The sequence below is a fragment of the Brienomyrus brachyistius genome, chromosome 7 (assembly GCF_023856365.1).
Source record: "Brienomyrus brachyistius isolate T26 chromosome 7, BBRACH_0.4, whole genome shotgun sequence".
Lineage (NCBI taxonomy): Eukaryota > Metazoa > Chordata > Actinopteri > Osteoglossiformes > Mormyridae > Brienomyrus > Brienomyrus brachyistius.
In genome coordinates, this window is record NC_064539.1 from 24967601 (window position 1) to 24985710 (window position 18110).

Here is an 18110-nt window from a genome sequence, read left to right on the forward strand (position 1 = left end):
GCTGGTGCAGAGCAGACTGGAAGTGATTGTGGTTGGTGCAGTCAAGTGAACTGAAGGTATGAAATGAGTGATGATTTTGTAGAACAAATGCATGGTTCAGGCATCTTCCACAGACAGTGCAGTGCAGTACATGTACACAGACATATGGTGACGCAGACAGCAGACGTATCAAACATAACAGTGAGAATGTATCATTCAGATATATCAAGTAAATTTATATTCTATTCAACCGACCAGTGACTGTTTAGTATTTTGTGCTGTGTGGTTTGAAAGTATGAGAACGCATTGGACAGAGGCTGGGCTGTTAGGGGAGTCTACAAGTTTAGAGACAACCGATGCAGAGGAAGGCGGTGGGGGTCGATTGTGAGCTGGGTCAAGGGGCCTGCTGAAAAATGGAAGAGACTATGATGAAACCATGATCTAAAATAAGCGGAGTTTTAGCTCAGACTATAAAAAAAAACAGGCAGGTAATTTGTGCCAAGCAAAGAACTGTGGTCAAACCGGTCTTTTAAGATCTCTCACCTTCCTCCGGAGGAAGTGCTGTTATGTACCTTATGCCTGTAATTGGAGCTTCATTGCAGATGGTCAGCTCAAGGGTCCCCATCAATGATCAGGCTCCCCTGCCAAAATGATAGCACAGAGCCACTGGGAATCAAGTCAAGGTCATTGCAAGAAGATGTTGAAGCGGATGTTGGGGGTGCCGCCCCATTCTCCTACAACAAGGGAAGCCTGGGATATGAATTGCAGAACTTCTGGTTTGCGCGTGGTCTGATGGATCAGATTCTCCTGGATCTGAGTACCATCAGCACAAGCTAAGGGTTTAATATGTTAGTATTGCAGGATGTTGTGGGAAGGAGCTTAACCCCCAGTAATCGTGTAAAACATTAACCTATGCAATATGCAACTAGATTAACAATGTCAGGAATTAATCTGCATGCAAGCTGTCCTGTTGCTTGACGTGGACACTATGCAACTCACTGAGATAAATAACGAAGCACTGATTTGACCTGCTTTAGGACCCTGGGCAGCCAAAGACAGCAACCCTACTCAGAGTCCTAGGCTCGAGTGGCAGTTTACACAGCCACTGCCTCTTGACTGAGCACACAGGGTGCTCACTGTGAGATATAACCCCCACCGTCCCTCCTTGATTTCTCAGAAATGCAAGTTTTCCCATCTGTTCCTGGCAGGGAATCTGTGGACAAAACTCACCAAAACAGTACAAGATATTAATGCTGTAATAGTGCTTTAACATCTACTGCATTTACAAAAGCTCATAAGTGGGGCAACATACTCTTGCTGTGAAATTTGGTCTTGGTGGATAGATTTTATATATGGTGGATAGGTTAACATGGACAGGTTTGATGCAAGCCTCTCATCTTTCACCTCTCCTGTCTGTTCTTGAATCGTCAGGTCATGCATCAAACCCAACAGCCGGCCCGAAATATGGTCACACACCTCAAGCTCCCATAGAACCTGAAATAGGATCTTTATGAGAGTGGGGGCGGGGGAGGAATTCCTTGCTTGGGGAGCCTGGACAGCCGAAGTTGAGTTTCTAATCCAGGCAAAGATCGGAAAAAGAGAAGACTATTCCCGGGGGACATGGGGGTGGGACTGGGATGAGGGGGGGGGGGGTGTCGAGTGTGCCATTTGTGTAACCTTCATGGTCAAGCCTGTCATCCTAAACCACTGTGATCCCACGTAGCCTGTTGACAATAGGCCCCGGGGTAGGGGCTGTGCTTTACCTGTTACTTCCTAAATAAGGCATAGTTTATTTATATCAGTTTGGGTGAGGGTGGGGTGGGGGGGCAGGTGCTGGTTTGAGGTACATAAGGCCCATTGGATACCCTCTGTTTTTCCAATGAGCGTTCTGGGTCTCCCTCACTGAATTACACGAATCAGCTTCAGCTGCAGCTATGGTAAGTAACCTCTCCTGTGCCCGGCTTCATGTCCGCAGGTCGGCCGTGAGATTGAGGAGGGGGGCTGTTCCAGGGGATGGTGCTGCCCTATGGTCTTAGAGGTGCCCCATCCACCAGGGATGGCTGAGTTGAAGAGGGTCTTCATCCCCAAGGACATTTATCTTGGGGTCCCTAGATCTTCATGGACTGTTTTTTTTCTCGACTTTGAGCACAACGAGGAGACATTAATCAAAGGATTAATGAGCTGGTGTTTTGGAAAGATGCCCCATCGCCCGAACATGCTTATTACTCAAAGCAAAGCCCTTAGCTTGCGTTCGGTGTCGCTGTAGCTCTGGGTCCCGCTCATCGGCGGGGTTATCGACTTGTTTGTTTCCAGTGTCGGCTGATTTGTCGTGGTGGTGGTGTTACGGTCTTGCGAGACCAGAGCATCTTTGCGTTGGTGCATTTAAAATGTTTTTAATTCAGTAATTTGCAGATGAGTGATGGTGAAGCAGACACAGGGGGAGCAAAAAACTGATTAAATATTACTAAAGCATATTAAAGAGGTCTACTTTGTTTTGTGATGTCTTTGCGTATTACAGCCAATTATTTTATTCATTAAGACCCATATACTAGTTCAATATATTAGAAGTGTTCAAGGTATTATGGATTAGATTTATGGTCATTCATCTTGGGGGGGGAAGGCTTTTGAATTACTCAACAAGTAACCTACCAAACCGTTGGTCTGCTTTGAAAAGGGAGGTCTGCTGGTGTTCCCCCCCCCATATTTGGCCCCTATCCTTTATAACAATAAAAGGGGCTTAGATTGGACTTGCCCCTCCCATAAAGAGATGTGGGATGTGCTATGTGGCACAATGACCTTCTCTCTGTGCTGTGCAATGGCAGGGGATAATCCTTGAGTTTGGTTGGGGGGGGGCAGTAGCATCCTATGAATGTGACACCATGGGACAGCGATATTCCTCGCCTCTGCTCCACGGTCCGCAGTCCATGTAGGCCGGCCTTATGCGACACCCCCCCCCTCAGAAGCAGCTCAGAAACAGTCTCGTCCGTCAACACCCCGTCGCCCCCCCCTCCAGGCCCCGACGCCTAATCCCACATGGGAGCCACTGGCCTCGAACTGCGGGGGCCAACATGAAAGGGAGTAGGAGTGACCTTGCCATGCCAGCCGACAAAGAGCAGGGTGACGTCCGCACCATGACCTCGGAGCGTGTGATAATCGTACATTCTTTCAAAGCAGTAAAGCGACATGACAGCTGTTTCCGCGTATGTGTGGAAAATCTGAGCTTTATGGGAGCCTGAGTGTAGTCTGAAGGAAATAGCAGTGCTAGGGTTCTGGATAATACATTCACATCCGATACAGATAAATGAATTCATTGTTGAATTAGTCCATCCATCCATGTTCCAACTGTCTTAAGTCTACCCTGGAAAGCTCAGGGAGTGTAGGCAGGGGCCAGGCTGCACGGGATGGCAATAGGGGAGAAAGCTCAGAGAGTGAAGGCAGGGGCCAGGCCGCGCGGGATGGCAATAGGGGAGAAAGCTCAGGGAGTGAAGGCAGGGGCCAGGCCGCGCGGGATGGCAATAGGGGAGAAAGCTCAGGGAGTGAAGGCAGGGGCCAGGCCGCGCGGGATGGCAATAGGGGAGAAAGCTCAGGGAGTGAAGGCAGGGGCCAGGCTGCGCGGGATGGCAACAGGGGAGAAAGCTCAGGGAGTGAAGGCAGGGGCCAGGCCGCGCGGGATGGCAATAGGGGAGAAAGCTCAGGGAGTGAAGGCAGGGGCCAGGCCGCGCGGGATGGCAATAGGGGAGAAAGCTCAGGGAGTGAAGGCAGGGGCCAGGCTGCGCGGGATGGCAATAGGGGAGGAAGCTCAGGGAGTGAAGGCAGGGGCCAGGCTGCGCGGGATGGCAATAGGGGAGAAAGCTCAGGAAGTGAAGGCAGGGGCCAGGCTGCACGGGATGGCAATAGGGGAGAAAACTCAGGAAGTGAAGGCAGGGGCCAGGCTGCACGGGATGGCAATAGGGGAGAAAGCTCAGGGAGTGAAGGCAGGGGCCAGGCTGCGCGGGATGGCAATAGGGGAGAAAGCTCAGGAAGTGAAGGCAGGGGCCAGGGTGCACGGGATGGCAATAGGGGAGAAAGCTCAGGGAGTGAAGGCAGGGGCCAGGCTGCGCGGGATGGCAATAGGGGAGGAAGCTCTTGCGCACAAAGTCCACATAAACAGAACAGGGACAATCAGAAAATCAGAAAAATAACATATATTTTGTGACACATTTACTGCCCCGATTCCAAAGAAGTTGGGATGCTGCGTATAATGTAAATAACAAACCATGCAAATGATTGGCAAGTCATATAAACCCATATTTAATTGAAAATATAACAAAGACAACATATCAAATGTTGAAACTGAGAAATGTAATTTATTTATGACAAATATATGCTCATTTTGTATTTGATGCCAGAAACATATTTTAAATGAAGTTGGGACAGGGGCAACAAAAGACTGGGAAAGTTGTGTGACGCTAAAACAAAACAGCTGGTTGAATATCTCACAACTAATTAGGTTAATTGGCAACAGGTCAGTAAGATGACTGGGTATAAAAAGAGCCTCCCAGAGAGGCAGAGTCTGTGCAGTGAAGATGGGGAGAGGTTCACCGCTCTGTGCAGTGAAGATGGGGAGAGGTTCACCGCTCTGTGCAGTGAAGATGGGGAGAGGTTCACCGCTCTAGGAAAGACTGAATGGGCAAATAGTGCAACAATTTAAGAATAATGTTCCTCAATATAATATTCCAAAGAATTTGGGAATTTCATCATCTACAGTAAATAATATCATTAAAAGACCCAGAGAATCCGGAAAAATCTCTGAACGCAAGGGACAAAGCTGAAAGCCAATATTAGACAGCTGTGATATTCAGGTCCTCAGGCGGCACTGCATTAAAAACAGACACGATTCTACAGTGGAAATCACTGCATGGGCTCAGGAACACTTCCGAAAACTACTGTTTGCGAACACAGTTCGTCGCTTCATCTACAAATGCAGGAGGAAACTCTACCATGCAAAACAAAAAAAAAAGCCCCACATCCAGAAATGCTGCCGACTTCTCCGGGCCTGAGCTCATTTAAGGTGGACTGAGGCAAAATGGAAAACTGAATCAAAATTTCAGATTCTTTTTGGAAACCATGGACGCCGCCTCCTCTGTGCTAAAGAAAAGAGGGACCATCCTACTTGTTATCAGCAGACAGTTAAAGGCCAACGTCTGTGATGGTATGGGGGTGTATTAGTGCCCATGGCTTTGAATGCACCATTAATATGAAATGAAATGTACCAGTTTTGGAGAACAATATGCTGCCACCCGGATGTCTTTTTCAGAGAAGGCCTTGAATATGTCAGTAAGACACCAAACCACATTCTGAGCATATTAAGGCAGCAGGGCTTTATAGGAGAAGAGTCCAGATGCTAGACTGACCTGCCTGCTGTCCAGACCTGTCACCCACTGAAAACATTTGGCGCATCATGAAACCAAAAATACAATAAAGGAGATCAGTCGAAATCCTATACCAGGCAAGAATGGGACAACATTTCACTCCAGCAACTGGTCTCCTCAGTTCCCAGACGTTTAGAGAATGTTGTTAAAAGGAGAGGTGATGCAGCACAGCGGTAAACATGCCCCTGTACCAGCTTAGAAATGTGCTGTTGGCATTGAGTTCAAACTGAGCATATATTTGTCATAAACCAATAAAAAGATCAACAACATCTGATACGTTGTCTGTGCCCTGTTTTCAGTAAATTATATCATTTGTCAGTCATTGCGTTCTGTTTTCATTTACATTTTACACAGCGTCCCAACTTCTTTGGAAAGGGGATTGTGTTTGCAGTGTTTGCAGTGTGCGATTCACATCACTTGTACGTCACTTTGGACAAAAGCTTCTGCTAATTAAATGTAAAGTTGCCTCACACCACCAGCATTGAGGGTGCGACTATCACCTCCGGTCTGAGTGCGTGGAGTTTGCATGTTTTCCTTGTGTCATGTGGCCGTTCTGCTTTCTTCCTGCTCACTATGCAGTTAAGCTAACTAATCTTTCTAAATTAGCCGTAATGCTCTTCCGTTGACAGGCACCGTGATGTGACTGCATGTCAATCTCGTGCCCTTGTCCACCTGGAATATGCAAGGTGATGCTGAAAGGGATTAACCCTTCTGCTTGCTCCCTCACAGGCACCCAAAAAGGCCAAGAAGAGAGCAGCAGAAGGAGCCAACTCCAACGTCTTCTCCATGTTTGAGCAGGCCCAGATACAGGAATTCAAAGAAGTAAGATTCGCTGCATCAGCAAGCATCTGACAATGTCTCTCTGTCACATCGTTTACCTGACCATCTGTCTGCCTGTCTGTCTCTCTGTCTACCTGCCTGCCTGTCTGTCTGACCGTCTATCTGTCTGTCTCTCTGTCTACCTGCCTGTCTGTCTGTCTGTCTGTCTGCCTGTCTGTCTGTCTACCTGCCTGTCTGTCTGTCTGTCTGACCGTCTATCTGTCTGTCTCTCTGTCTACCTGCCTGTCTGTCTGTCTGCCGGTCTGTCTGTCTGTCTGCCTGTCTGTTTGACCGTCTATCCGTCTGTCTCTCTGTCTACCTGCCTGTCTGTCTGTCTTCCTGTCTGTCTGACCGTCTATCTGTCTGTCTCTCTGTCTACCTGCCTGTCTGTCTGTCTGCCTGTCTGTCTGTCTGTCTGCCTGTCTGTCTGACCGTCTATCTGCCTGTCTCTCTGTCTACCTGCCTGTTCGTCTGACCATCTGTCTGTCTCTCTGTCTGTCTGCCTGTCTCTCTCTCTCTGTCTACCTGCCTGCCTGTCTGTCTGCCTGTTTGACCGTCTGTCTGTCTGGGCCTCCCACTGCGCAGGCTTTCACCATCATGGACCAGAACAGAGATGGATTCATTGACAAGAATGACCTGAGGGACACCTTTGCAGCTCTGGGTATGAGATCTAGCTTCACTTAAAAGTTCTACAGTACTGGGCATTGGGAAGAAATAGAAGAGATACTGGTCACCAGTTGAAAAGATGACAGACAATATCAAATGTAAGTGTAGATCAGTTTATATACAAATTGAAATACAAATCCGTATCTTGAGTAAGTACTCATAGAATTCTCTAGAGACTTCCGCGATGATTCAGGTAGATTTCATGGTACTTTAATGCAAGACAGCATCTCATATGTCTCACATCAGTAAATGCAGAGTAATATAGAATGACTGACACACATGTGCCGCAGGCCGTCTGAATGTAAAGCAGGAGGAGATTGACGAGATGCTGAAGGAAGCTCCTGGACCTATTAACTTCACCGTTTTTTTGACCATGTTTGGTGAGAAGCTAAAAGGTGAGTGGTATGGACCCCGCTGCTGTCATTTGACCGTACGGAGGAAACCATTAGCAGCTGTGAAAATTTGGGCCAAATGGATTCTCTGACAGAGAAGACAGTTTTAAGAGGGGACTTGGTATCTGTCTCAGAATATACTTAACTCAGGGAAACTATTGGTTGGCCGCATCAATCTTCTTAAATAGCATGTGTTCAGTGATGGTGTTGGCCGCATGCAATGCAACATCAGATCTGTTGGCGAGCCTTGCTTTTAAGGGGTCCGCTCTTTTCTCCAGGCGCTGACCCTGAGGAAACCATCCTCAATGCCTTCAAGGTGTTCGACCCCGAGGGCAAAGGAATCCTGAGGAAGGATTAGTAAGTTGGCGTCATTCCTCTCTTCTCTGCCACTGTCATGTCAGTGGGTTACGAACACAGAGGATTAATGTGTCTTACCTGCTTCTCTGCAGCGTCACTGAGATGCTGACCACCCAGGCAGACCGATTCACAGCAGAAGAAGTGAGTGAAATAGGTTACCGTCACGCCAAGCACATCAGCCAATCAGCTCTCTGCATGCATTAATACAAGGTGCAAGTTTTATATAAACCAAGTCATATCAATTATGCTTTTAACCTCAAACTGTGTACATTGTGCTTTTATACCTCACACAATACCCACCAAAATGACAAGCTATATACCTTATTTGACCTGGATATGGATGAGTTATGGTGTGAATTCTGTGTTATTCTTTAATGCTTTTTGGTGTTTTATGTGCAGTTTTATGAGTAAGGGGTTGTGTGATGTGTGTGCATGAACTACACTGTATGTTTGGGGCTGCACCCCATCTCGTGGTACTGGGCTCATCTATTTAGCATCTGTTGCATGCGATAAACTTGTGCTCTTGCTCATCTCTCCTCAGATGGAACAGATGTTCACAGCCTTCCCCCCAGATGTGTCCGGCAACTTGGACTACAAGAATCTGGTCCATATCATCACACATGGGGAGGAGAAGGATCAGGAGTAACTCGAAGCCTCTGTACTGTCAGGCTCCACCCACTGGAGTCTGACTCCGCCCACCAATCAGCAGTTCCCGCCCCCAATCTTAACAGCTCCACCTTCTGCCGCGTCCACGGCTTCATGCAACAGCCAGTTCCAAATGGACAATGTCCTGACATGCGAGACGTCTCTGCCTCTGGCATTTGCTGTTACATTTACTCGGTGGAACGGCGAATGTAACATGACACGGTCACGCCCTGTTGTTCGAAGTGCACACTTCCACAATAAATCATCTCGGCGCTTTTTAATGTCCAGAAATTCCGATTGTGTCTGTGTTTTTCTCCTCACCAGACAGACAGATCTGGTTTCACGTTCCCGTCCTAAAAGGTTGTCAGAAGGCGCCTCTCTGGTAAAAAAGAAATTCCATTATGCTTTTACAGCATGACCAGTATATCTGATACGTTCAAAAGAATCAATTTGCTTTTTAGATTTCATAGATTCTTATAGGTTGGTATTAGCTTGTTATTCCGAGGGTGTTGCTCTCTCCAGAATTCCCTGCCCCCCCACCATCCATGTAATGGCACCTCCCGCCAGGAAGGTCATGCTGGATTCTTACCGAGCGACTGGCCCCCAGCTTTTCACTAGGTCCTCTTTCTTGGTGTTGGGGGCAGGAGGGCAGCCCGGACTTTTTTTTTGGAAAAGTGGGGAAAGGTCAGAATCTTCAACCTGCACAGACCCATCTGCACTGGCAGTAGAAGACCAGTCGATGGAGAACCACGGACAGTTTTATCTTCTCACTTCATCCAGGTCACTGTTGTGCCATGTAACATTGCAGTCAATGAACAGAAAATTTCTACTTTAGGACCTTATGTTCTGAGGTTTTCATTTTGACAATTCATAGACCTCTGCTGCGTGGGGCCCCCATGTGAAAAGTGATACTTCCTTTGGTCCCCAGAGAGACTGTGCTGAACTTTGCCCAGAATCACTGGTCCCTGTGCATCAACAATAGATGAAAAATAGTGGTGGGAGGGAACATTGTACAGCTGGGGTCAGTGTGACCCGCGGGCTGTTTTCAGGGCTTGTAGACGTCTAGGGAGGAAAGTGGGAAAAAAAATCCCCCATTTGAAAAATCAGCCTCTCTGTAAACATTGTGCAAATGTTTAAATATGATCCATTAGATCGAGCTTTTCACACCTTCAAACACACGTCAAAATCTGCCAGCCATACAGACCTCAGTGGCGGAAGCACCATAATTAACGAATCAGTTACTCATCAAACTGTCTGTGAGCTCAATCTGATGTGTTTAGGGAAGATGCAAGAAAAATGTGGCCTGCTGTCTGTTCCAGAGGTAATTCACACTGATATTGTTGTCTGTGCCTCCATCATGTTATTAATCTAAGCTGAATTTCTGCAAGGTGGGAGTTTGAGTATCACCTCTGCTGTGTGTGCAGTTTTCATGTCCTGCCCATATTCTGTTCTTGTCCATATTGTGTGAATGTATGTGCCCTGTGACAGACTGGCATCCCATTCTAGGGGTACTCCAGCCCAGTACCCTGTGACAGACTGGAATCCCATTCTAGGGGTACGCCAGCCCAGTACCCTGTGACAGACTGGAATCCCATTCTAGGGGTACTCCAGCCCAGTACCCTGTGACAGACTGGAATCCCATTCTAGGGGTACGCCAGCCCAGTACCCTGTGACAGACTGGAATCCCATTCTAGGGGTACTCCAGCCCAGTACCTTGTGACAGACTGGAATCCCATCCTTGGGGTAGTCCAGCCCAGTACCTTGTGACCTAGGATTGACTCTAGGCCCTCCTGTGAACCTGAACAGGATAAATAACATGGAGCGCTGGGGGTCTCTGAGGACCTGTTTGAGAAACAGCATGCTGACTCATGGTGACATTCCATAGAATCTACATGGGATGACCAACCCTGCCCTCTACTGGTGATATTAAGGAAACACAGTATTTTACTTTCTTGTAAGCATAAACCCTCGAGAAATCATCTTGACTAATATGACAGGTTTTCCGTGTCCTGATATTACGGCTAAAGATATCACTTCGGGGGATCTACAATGAGCAAAACACAATTACTCATTCCCCCGCCAGTTCACTGTACAAACACCGTCCTGACATCTGTGTTGTCGTTCCAGTCCCACAAACCAGTCAATCACATTCCAGCACAATCCCACTTGACAGCTGCTCTCTCCCTTTCTGACTCAGAAGACCAGCGCTGAGGCTAACTTATGCTAATTGTGTTACCATTTAAATTTTTTTCCCACATGTATATTTTATGTATTTTGCAGACATTTTTATGCAAAGCAACATACAATTAATACCTAAATTGCTCACTGGCCTAACTGCAAGGCTTCCATCACTGGCGATTACAGTAGCTGCCACCCCAAGGAACATCCAGTGCAGGGCGGCCCTCAGTATCCGGGAACTGCACGCCAGTGCACAATAGCTTCACGATGAATCATGTTTTTATTCTCCTAAAGGGTGTTAGGTGGCAGGGTTTGGGGGTGTGTTCTGTTCCTCCCCAGAAAATATCCAAGGCTATGTTCTGAGCAGCTGTTGGGATGACGGGGGCTGGATATTTTGGGTTTGCCACTTAATGTTCATCAAGTGGCTTCGAACAAAGAACTCGGCGTTATTTTTACACACGTGTGGCGCCCCAGCCTGTAATGTAATACAGAGCAGTAGATTGTTCCATGGACAAGAGGCTGCCAAACGTTAATCTTGAAAGTTCTCCTCTCTCATTTGGGGAGACCTTAGCAATGAGGAACACGAAGGACACAGTGTTACAATGGAAGAATGGGGCTGGTATTCCCCCCCCCCTCCCTAAATATTTTCCTGAGATACTCCCTTGATGCCATAGATAAATCACCACTGACGCAGCACTGGATTCCTCTAAGGGTGAGATCTTCCGCCTGCTTGAGGTGAACACGAAGAGAAAAAGCACATGCTTTGCTTTAAGTGTCCCTCTAATAAGCTGCAGAGAAGGAGAAGCAGTGCCCCCATCAGGTGAAGACTAGGATCATCGACCTGCAACACCGCCAAAGAACCTTTAAGTGTTCTGTGTCTTCTACCAGAGGTACAGCGCTCATTCTTGCAGGTTGTCAATATGACTCAAGTGACTCAATGTGTAGGATTTCATCGCATCAAGTGGACAAACATGTGATCAAACACGATAAGATAAAGAGCAGGGATCAGAGGTCGAGATCCAAAGTTGATTAGGATTCAAGAGCTAATCATTTTATGTCATACATCTTTGCACTGTATACTATACAATCTAATCGATATTGAGGCGCTATCTGAAGTACTGTGTCTTTCATGCCAGTGTTGATTATTTGTATATATGTTTTTTTTTAACTCTTCTCTTTACATTTTTATTTCTAGGTTGATTACATTTGTATTTCTGGATATTTGTTTAGACACATTTGAAGTTAGCGATGCTTTTCTGTACATGGTACCTGTGAGTATGGTTAGCTACCTCTTATATATCAGTTCCCTACCCCTGAAGATCAACTGGGTGCTCCTCAGTGCTTTGGCAACCAGCAGCCAGACGGTCTGTGTGCTGCCTGGAGCCACATCTGGTATCCATTCTCCAGCAGGGCTCAGATAGCTGACGGCCAGTTTGGTACTCAGGGCGGTTTTGCCTTTCTCTGGCCTTCCGGTATGGAGACAAGCCCATCGCCATGAGGAGCAAATCCTGCATTGACTCTTGGGTAGCTGCAAGGAGACATGGAAGAAAAACAGCAGAACAGGGCTTCTCTGTCCAGGCCTTGGAGAACCATAGTGGGACCCAGCTTCTGTGACCACCAACCCCTTGGCTGAAATTTGACTAGACCACTATGAAGGTACGACACAGATGCGGCAACTAGACTTTCTTTAAGAACAACACTACAAACATGGGGGTAAATTATGAGGGGATGCGTGGTTGTAACCCCAATAACCAAAACCAGCCAATACACCCCCCTGGATCCCCTTAAATGGGTGGAGACTTCAACCTCCCCCAGTGCTCAACCCAAAGTTATGCCTTTGGATACAGACAAGACTGCGTCACTCTTATCTGGGACATTTGTGCACCTCAAGCAACGAGAAGAAAAACATCATCCGCATATATGATGTCATAGGGATGAATGTTTTTCTTTCACTGGAAGCTCTTAAAAGCCCTCGGAAAGTCCAACTCTAAACCACACTGCAGGAATCCAGCTGAATCCTGATGTTCTTGTGAATTAATGTGATTCGGTTCCTTTCAATGCCACTTTTCACCTCTTTTCATTAGGATTCCAAGGTCTTTTGTTTTTTAAACCAGATCTTACGTAACACGCTGTCTGTGACATAAGTTTGGGAAACTTCAGGTGGCAATTTGATAAATTCTTTGATAACTGAAGAACCATCAAGGGGAGTAAAACCGCACAGGGTCTACAGAGCAGTGAAGAGAACACAGCTACGGACTGGGAAACCTGATCCTTCTGTGGCTTCTGTTCAGAAGTCCAAACAGCTTTCCATGACCGAAACCCCAAGGCCACCAATTAAAGGTCACCGGTGGTTTCCGTCTTCAGGGACAGTACCGGTCCTTCATGACTCTGGTCTTGCTGCGTCTGGGTTTCACAAACAGCGCGGCTCATGCAATGTCGCAGGTGTGCACGATGAGGCATGCGTGACTCACTCCTACACACACTGTTGCAACATGGGGAGATTAGCAAATGACTCCAACTGTGCTACAAAAAAGTTGTTTTGATTAAGTTGATTGTAGTTTAGCCTCGTGATCCACAATTTCCTCTGGATATAGTCGTTTGTGGGAGTTTTACTTAAAAATTACACAAAAATGTTCTGAGCGCAGAAGGAAAAATGATTGGTTCAGATACATAACCAATCAGATTGTAGATGAGGTGGATCCAAGCAACTACAGGAGGCAGAATCAATACTTCTGACTGATTCATCTTGCCTCGTCTACTCACTTGGACCCACCTCCTCTACAGTCTGATAGGTTATCTTTCTGAACCAATCATTTTTCCTTCTACCTTCAGAACATTTTTTGCGTAAGTAAAACTCCCATGAGCCATGAAGTCACAACCCGGTGGGGGTGGAGATTACTGAGGAGGCGGGGTCGGTACTGGCGGTGAAGATGGAAGAGGTATTGGCTGTGAGGGAGAGGCAGGGGCCTGCAGTAAATGCTGACAAAGAATTTTTTAAAAGGCTAAAACATTTGATCAAGTTACTGATGATTGAGTTTTTCATAGTCAACTGACAAGGTGATTAACATGAGACTCAGTGATTAACATGATTAAAATGGAACACATATGCCACGGCGATTTATAAACTTTTGGTTATCTCTTCTAAAAAAGTAACACGGATGTATCAGTAGTCATGTGAGAACTCAAGCCTTTGTGTCTTTGCCTGACAGGATTTCACACGCAGTATTTAACGTGTCTGCCCTTTCTGACTGTGACAGTCCCATCACCGTACCTCCATCTTCTTCACCTCATGTCCCACTGCTCTTCACCTTCCTGTCTGCCAGCACGAACTGTAACACCTCCTTCTGTTGGAGAGCGGACAGTCCAAGCAAACTATACGCAAAGCAGCTTTTTTTGCTCCAAGCAAACTATAAGCAAAGCAGCCTTTTGGATGGAATAGATTCTTGTTGCCCTTTTTTTCACCAGGGAGAGCAGTCAGCCAGGTGTTCCTCCCCACACAGTGCATCAAAGCAGTGTTAGTTTTTGCTGCAGGAAATGGGGCAGGGATTTCAACCTGGGACTGTTTGCCACGTGTTCAGTTATATAACCGCTACTTTGACTATAAATGTATAACAATAAAACATTCTTGGAAATGCAGCAAGCAAGGGCCGAATCCATGACTGGTCCAGCTGCTGGAAGGCTATAGAGATGATCAAATTTCAAAGAAAGGTTCTCTGGGAAGTGGTCCTGGTTTTTGAGCCTGACCAGAGCGGTGACTGAAATAAGGGATGTATGATTAAAGATTGCCCCAACTGATCTGATGGGAGAGGGTGGGTGTGATGTTAAAGAGAACATGAAGAAGATCGATGGGCTGCTGTTCTCATCTGCTTCCACGTCCAGGGGGCTCTTTCCTCAGACTACTTAACGATGAACTTCACGTAGTCGGTTTTAGGGTCAAGCACCCATACTTCACGCTACCGTACCAAACCTTCGTGCCTTTGGCGTATTTTTCCGTCTGATCCTCGATGTCCTACAAGGCGTCCATCCTCGCACGGGAAACCGCAGCGCCTTTTATTCCCGAGAATCGAACGGCGATACGATATCTGAAGAACGGCGAACCTGCCGTTTTATGCCGCCCGTGTTCGCAGGTTGTTTTTGCCGCAGTCCTTTCCCTCGGCTCCTGCGAGGCGATGCTGCTGCTTCAGACAATGAAGCGCTCTCCAGAGGACAGCCTGCACCTCCCGAAATCACTTAACGTTGTCACACAGAGCCTGGATCCGAGGAAGCAGCAGTTTTACGGAAGCCTAGGAGAGGATGGGAGAGAGATGCAAAACACAAGCCCAACCTCAGCGACACTTTTTCATGATATTTTTCAATTTGCATTTTTCCACGGTTTAAGATCACTGGCTGTCAGTGGTATGTGTAAGGTACGTGGTTAACTTGTTTCTCCAGGATGCAGGCCTGCTGCTTGCGACAAACATACCTCAGTTGGTACTCGGCCCAGCTGCCCTATTCCTTCTTCAGACCAAGGGCTTGGCCTCCTTCACCTGATACAGAAAGTGACAGACACACTGAGAGCACCTGCAACCATGAAATCTGTGGGACCAGATTTACAGCATTGTGATGCTGGATTAGATAGTTTACACAACTAACCAGCTGAACAAACAAGTTTCAGTGTAATTTTTTTTTCCATGAAAACACAGGCTGCTAAGAAACAAAAATATCATAAAGGCATAAAAACATTACCCACGTCAAATGTACATTAACATCAGTTCTGCGTTGATTCAGCCGATCTCTGCTCTGTGTGCGTGAATTTACTACGCAACATTTTTTTTCTATGTGTTTTTCAGATTGGTAAATAAATATAAAATATAACGTGAGGACTATGAATAAAAGTTTTTATGCAGTGTGGGTTACATGCATTTAGGCTGATTATATAACTGAACTGAAGCTATTCAACGCGTGCCCTAGATATGATGTCGGTTTGTGGTGATTATAAAATAAAATACAAATAAAAGAATATAAATCAACACTGAATATTTCATTAGCAAGACATGCTCGCCTTCGACGTGATTTTTCCATTTCTGGATCCCCGTCTGATAACGCTTAATGTGCAGTAGGGGGCGCCTGTATTAAACTGCCTGATTTACCTCAGTATCTTCGGGGTGGTCATTTTAACCTAAATATATTTCGTGTAGCCATTTTTAATTCGGCGAATAAGTTTCAATGCAGCGTCATATCAATTATACTGATGCATTTTTTATGTGGACTGCATATTTTATGACTCTAAATAAAGACTTATGTTCAGGGTAGGAAACAACCATTCTAAATTAGCGTGAAATGAAATGTGTTTTAGAAGTATAACAGAATACAAACAATAAATAAATACATTAGAAAATACTAATATAATAATACACACTTTATATCGGAAATATTGTAGCGCCGGTGAGCTCGGCATAACACCTGTATGTCTTTTGTAGTACTAAAAGTGCGTCTTTTTGCAAGCAACTAAGTCTCTTTGTGCTTCGTTGTTTCTGTGATGCATTGATGTGCACAAAGCTACAATATGTTTGCTACCGAGATTATTAAAGCAGGCTGCGATTTGTTGATCAGTTTGTAACGAAATAGAATGTGTGCATAGCGACTGTGAAATACACTGTCCACCGCAACTGCATGTGTATTGTGCTGTTACACCAGGTGAAGAAAGTACACCAGATTAACTGCGTTATCGTTCAATTACAGTGAAAAGTCCGAGATGAAGCTTTGGAAATTAGAAAGAAAAACAGAACGTGTGGAACAGAAATTAATCAGCAATCCTTTGCCATTCCAAGAATTAGTCGCGCTCTGTGAGTCTGAATGAACTTGGGGATCTTTACAATCTTAAAATGCAACCGGAAAATATAGCCACAATTCCAAATTCCAAGGATAATCCTCCAAGGATCAGGAATAATTAGACGCCTTTATAAAATTATTACAAAATATGGTGCCTTACTTTCAAGCACGTCTTAAGTAGCTACTTTGAGAATCTAGAATATAGATTGCAAGGTGCAACGTCGATAAATAATGCTGTTGTGTCACACACGGCTACATTTGCATCATATAGTTTCGTAATTCATTGCTGGTAATTAAGAAACACGTTTATTGATTTCAAGGAATGCATACCCACTTTAGTCTCCAGCACTGAAACAGAAGGATATTAATCAGCCCCCAGCCTAGCTTCCCCTTCCCCTGCACCATGGTTTTCCAATATTCCACATTTCGACGGTTATGGATGAAATGGATTGTCTGATTGGGAAAGTCCATCACAGCGCATTCGCTGTACTCGAATGGCCTCCACAGTTATCCGATCTCAATCCCATAGAGCACTTATAGTATGTGGTGGAACGGGAGATATACATCGTGAAAGTGCAGCTGACAAAACTGCTGCAAATATTTCAAGCCCTTTGACGAATCTATGCCATGAAGAATTAAGGCAGTTCTGAAGGCGAAAGGGGATCTACCCAGCACTAGCATGGTGTACCTAATAAAGTGGCCAGTGAGTGTTTATGCATATCAAGACATTTTGGACAATTCTGTGCTTCCAACTTTGTGGCAACAGTTTGGGGAAGGAAGGAACTTTTCTGTGCCCCAGTGCGTAAAGCAAGGTCCACAAACTAGAATGGAGTTTGTGAGCCAGGCCTTCATGTCCAACATCAGTGCCTGACCTCACAAAAGTTCTTCTGAATGAATGGGCAAAAATTCCCACAGACACACTCCAAAATCTTATGGAAAGCCTCCCCAGAAGAGTGGCAGCTGTTATAGCTACAAAGGGTGGACCAACTCCATATGTATGTCTACAGATATAGAATAGGGTGTCATAAAATTTCCTGTAGGTGTAATGGCCAGGTATCCCAATATGTGTGTGTGTGTGTATGTGGTTAGTGTGGTTACTGCATGCATATGCTATCACTGAATGGTAATGAGATTTACAAATGCAAAATGAAACATAATTTCATGGGTTTAAGTCAATAATGAAGTTATATATTGCAATCAGCAATTTAACCTGAAAGTTAACCTGAACACTGTATACGGGAGACATGAAGCACTTAGCACAGATTAACATAGAGATGGCTTTAGTGATCTTAATCTGCTTTTGCAGTCATGTACTGCAGCCTTGTAAGACAAAAAAGTTTGCGCTTGGGTGCTGATTTTACAGCTTTTTCCGGCTAAGGGGGGACGATCCTTTTATGCAACCTGACCATTTTTTTGCTGCTAAATGGCTGTGTCTGCTGAGTTGATTACTGGTATCTGATTATGAGACAGTGTCCAGCTGTCAGTTAGGGTCCTGTGGTGCCCCCTGCCAGAGGCAGGTCCATGTCCCCTCAGAAGGTGGCGCTCTAAGCAGCCGTCTGTGTCACCTATGGGACTGACCACACCTGCCAGCCACACTTCCATTTTTGGTGTTATAGAGTTTTGCGGCTGGTGGAGTGTCGATAGCAGCATTCTGTCCCTATAGAAAAGAAGCTTTTTGTTCCATCTTATGCAAAAGCACAAAGAGAGAGGGGGACTTATGGGGGAAAGCTACTTCACTTGACTGTGAGGAATGGATCAGACTATTAAGCATACAGAGCATGGTGGTATTTATGCAGCTGTGACTGTACACCCCACTGCCCTCAAAGGCATCCCTGCACATTGTCCCCAGCCC

At 45.9% G+C, this 18110-nt stretch overlaps 1 protein-coding gene across 1 annotated transcript; it reads left to right on the plus strand.

The window, feature by feature from the left end:
• Window positions 1-1801: 1801 nt before the first annotated feature.
• On the plus strand, window positions 1802-8560 carry myl2a (myosin, light chain 2a, regulatory, cardiac, slow). Its single transcript, XM_049021052.1, has 7 exons — window positions 1802-1916; window positions 6120-6212; window positions 6795-6870; window positions 7166-7270; window positions 7546-7624; window positions 7717-7765; window positions 8166-8560. The coding sequence occupies exons 1-7, from the start codon at window positions 1914-1916 to the stop codon at window positions 8268-8270; spliced, it is 510 nt and encodes a 169-aa protein (XP_048877009.1). The 5' UTR covers window positions 1802-1913; the 3' UTR covers window positions 8271-8560.
• Window positions 8561-18110: the final 9550 nt, after the last annotated feature.